The 4,319-nt window shown below is 39.0% G+C and overlaps 1 protein-coding gene across 1 annotated transcript in view; it reads left to right on the forward strand.

The window, feature by feature from the left end:
- Positions 1-4,319, forward strand: part of Rcbtb1 (RCC1 and BTB domain containing protein 1) — a 35,644-nt gene that overhangs the window by 23,818 nt on the left and 7,507 nt on the right. The window contains exons 10-12 of the mRNA XM_029541581.1: positions 176-366; positions 2,131-2,257; positions 3,747-3,898. Of these exons, the coding sequence (XP_029397441.1) occupies positions 176-366; positions 2,131-2,257; positions 3,747-3,898 (470 nt within the window). The remainder of the gene's footprint in view (positions 1-175; positions 367-2,130; positions 2,258-3,746; positions 3,899-4,319) is intronic.

Consider the following 4,319-nt stretch of genomic DNA (forward strand, 5'->3'; position numbering starts at 1 on the left):
AGGTTGGGGATATTTCCTGATCTTTGGTTTTATAAACAGGATTTATTGCTTATATCAGTGATCTTGGGCTGACTTGTGTGCGAGCTGTTCAAGCATGAACTTCTAAATTACTCTATGGAGTGTGCTGGAGACTAACGTGATAAGGAAGTAGCATGAATTTTTCTTAATTTTTCAGGGTTATAGAGATTGCAGCTTGTCATTCCACCCATACATCTGCTGCTAAGACCCAGGGCGGGCATGTGTACATGTGGGGCCAGTGCCGGGGCCAGTCAGTGACCCTTCCACACCTCACCCACTTCTCCTGCACCGATGATGTGTTTGCCTGCTTTGGCACACCGGCTGTCTCATGGCGCCTCCTGTCTGTAGGTAAGCTGCCTGCGCCTTCCACCCAGGCTCACCAAGTCCCACTCCCTACATATTTGGTTACTATAAGTTGTTTGGGTTCTAGGATGCTTTCTGTATGCTAGTTTTAATGCTTTTCCTGAATAATAATCAAATTCCTTTATAGGTCATGAAACACTTCTGTGGTCTTATTTTTTTCTTGCCTAAGTACTTCTATTTTAGTTAAGTTCATATTTAATAACAAAATTAACCAATACAGTCAAGTGGCATTTAGTCCATTCACAATGCTTTGCATCCACGTTGCACCATATTAAGTTCCAAATGTTTTCACTATTCGAAAAGGCAACCACCACTCTCTAAGCAGCCATGCCTCACCCGCAACCCCTTTTCATGAAAAAAAGAATTAAGCTGCTGCTGAACTTAAGGAGAAACAACATTTTTTTTAAATGTATTTTACCATTTCAGTTAGTGTAACACAATGTATATTTGCAATAAATACAATGACTAAAAGAAAAGAGAAGAAAAAAAAGAAAACTGGTTCAGTGAGTGGGACCATTTGATTATAATCACATTTTTGCTTAGCATGCACAGCCAAATAGGTCAGTCCAGCACAGCCTGGTGTTCCGTTTGTCCTTCCAGCCGGCCTAAGTGTGAAAGGCTTCCTCGGGTCTCTGTATGTTGGTGTGCAGAGATATTTTCAGAACATTATTTAATACTGTTGGAAAGTAAAACTAGCCACTGGCTTTGTCTCATACATGACTACATCCCTAACAGTCAGGATTGTATTGGTCATCATAGATCAAGAGGGGAAAGGGTCCATTCTGTGAGGAAATGCTGGAGCCCCTATGAAAACCTTTGTTTTGAGCAAGTGGTTAGCCATCGTTCATGCCCTGGACACTCTCACCTTAGTCACTCCCATTCCTTTCTCTGAGTCCTTTAGGCTGTGGTAGGGTCAAGGGAGACTGGTCCTTCATATAAGGCCTCACTGTTTTCCAAAGCAAGCAACACTCCCGGGTCATCCATTGTTCTCAGCCCAGGACAGTGGAGACTTGTCTGCTTTGTCTCAGTACCAGCCTCTGGGTAGATCTTTCTCAGTGTCATTTGTAATTTTTGTTCCTTCATACACATAAAGTGTTGGATGGATTTGTACTGGATCCTTGACTGTGTTCACAAAAACACCATGCTCCTAGGTAGACCATCACAGCAGCTCATGTCAGGAAACACCATCGATCTCCCTTGAGTCCTTACAGGGAAAGACAGCTTGGGAGTATTATTTTTTTACCATTAATTTTCAGAACTAATGGCTAAAAAAGTTTCTCTGCTTGAGAACTATTTGCATGGTAAGATGTTTTGGATTCTTCACCTTGGTTTGAATATGCCAACTAACTACCCAAATCAGAGCCAAGAAGTTCTCGGTGTTTCAGCCAAGGAAAATTACTAAGTCCCAGAAGAGAAACTACTATGCTCATGAGAGATCAGTTGTATCCCATAAACTACCTGTGAGGTTTATTTTTAGTGCATATTTTCAAGTTCAATTACACAGAAAGACTGACATTTGACTTTCCTCATACTCATTTCGGGTTTTTTGTTGTTGTTGTTGTTTGTTTGTTGTTTTGGTAGTTTATAGATGAATTACTTTAATACTGGGAAGTGGGTTTGTCAACTGAGTCATGAGCTCTATTGACCAGAAATAGTGTGGAATTGGACACCATAATTATCTCTTGGAAGCCTTTCAGGCCCGACTGTCTCTTGAGCTTTATGTATTAACAGTGTCTCTTTTGCCTTCAGAGCATGAAGACTTTTTAACAGTTGCAGAGTCACTGAAGAAAGAATTTGATAGTCCAGAAACTGCTGATCTAAAGTTTCGAATTGATGGAAAATATATTCATGTCCATAAAGCTGTTTTGAAAATCAGGTATTTTTGCATGATTTTGAAGCTATCAGTAACGTTAGTATTTCCACTGTTTATTACAGCACAGAAGAGACACTCAGAAGAAATGGCTATGACAGTACAAAGAAGTGTGGCAACTTAATCTCATTAGCAGATAGTTACTACTTGTTACCCAGGAGTATTTTGACTGTGTTCATGCAACTTTTAGGAAATGAGGGGAGTATAAATACTTATGGTTTTTGGAATGTTTTGTTTTTGTTTTTGTTTTTTTTCTGTTGTTTAGTTCTCTGCAGTCCTGGACATTGTAGCCAGGACTTGTGCATACTAGGCAAGTATCCCTAGTTCTTATCTTTTTTTCCAAATTACAAATAGGCTACCAATATAGCTCAGTAGTACAGCACTTGTTTAGCATGGCCAGTGCCCTGGTTTGATTCCCCAACAGTAAAAATGAATGAATTAATAAATTAAAAATAGTTTTTGTAGATAACTTTATTTGCATGCTAACTTTGTGAGTAAATGTCAATGAGTATCCTCCTCTTCTATTCAAGATCAGGTTGCCCTTTAGGGATGCAGATTGCCACCTGAAGAAAAGTTGTTTCAATAGAATAAGTGGCAGGAGTTCCTGAATGAATGTGAGGGACTGAGCACTAATTAGTAATGATTGAATGATTGTTTACTTAGATTACCACTACAGAGAAAACACATGAAAACTCAAACCATTGAGTTAACTGCTTATGTCTTTATGGAAATTCAGTTAAAAACCCATTGGTGGTGGGAGATACAGTTCAGTTGGCAGTGTATTTGCCTACCTTGCGAGAGACCCAGGGCTAGAACTTGCATTGCAGGGAACTGGTACTTCTTACCATTTTTTGGGTGGAAGCAGCAGAATAATAAATTTTAAGACAGCTGCAAAACTATATGTTGTTAATTCCTTAGACCAATGAATATATGAACCACAGAAGTAGATGAAAAGATTAGACATGTTTCTGCCTATGACTGATCAACTAAGAGTGTGTGTGTGTGTGTATCTTCTATAACTTTTCTAACTCATTACTCCATTATGCCTTGCTTAGAAATATTTTTTAACTTCTCAAAGTAACTATCCCTGAACCAATTTTTTTATGACTCTGAGTGAATATTATATATTTCTGTACCATATTTCACTCTACCACTAAGCTACATTCCCAGCCTTCACTGTGTTGTTTAAAATGCATTTCTGCATACCTAAAACCAAAAACAAATGATCCAAACGTGCTTAGAGTGGGGACTGATGGAGACAGTGCTGTTGAAGTACTAGGGACTTCTGGGCTCTCTAACTAATTGATACTGTTAAATGGTGATACCAAGATGAAAGTGATTTTTATCAAGTGTACAAAAAAGTCCTTGCATAGCAAATACTTTTGGTGATAATAGTTAGTGACTCCAGCTTATGCCAGCACAGAAGATGAAGGGCACCTCTAATATCCGTTTATTTGAACTTAGCCTTCCTCTGAAGCCTTCGCTTTTGTCGTAGGTGTGAGCACTTTCGGTCCATGTTTCAGTCCTATTGGAATGAGGACATGAAGGAGGTGATAGACGTCGACCAGTTTTCTTACCCTGTGTACCGTGCCTTTCTCCAGTACCTCTACACAGACACAGTGGATCTGCCACCTGAGGATGCTATAGGTACTGCATTGGGACTAGCCAGGCCATGTGGCCATAGCTGTCTCCTGGTCTTAGAGCTGTAATACAGCTGTATAGTAATTACAGGTGTATTGACTTTTATATACTTAAAAAGTATTTAAGTAAACATCTCTAAAATGTTAGTATCATTTAAATTTATGGACATAGTTTGTAACTATAAACTTATTTTTAAATTTTTTAATATGAGAGTATGAGTTTATAATCCATTTCACCCTTAGGAATAAAATAGAGAATCTCCTCTTTTACTCTTTTTTTTTACCTTATTTTATTAGATATTTTCTTCATTTACATTTCAAATGCTATCCCGAATGTCCCCTATCCTGCTCCCCTGCCCACCCACTCCCACTTCTTGGCCCTGGCATTCCCCTGTATGGGGCATATAAAGTTTGCAAGACCAAGGGGC

This window comes from Mus pahari, chromosome 8, assembly GCF_900095145.1.
Source record: "Mus pahari chromosome 8, PAHARI_EIJ_v1.1, whole genome shotgun sequence".
Lineage (NCBI taxonomy): Eukaryota > Metazoa > Chordata > Mammalia > Rodentia > Muridae > Mus > Mus pahari.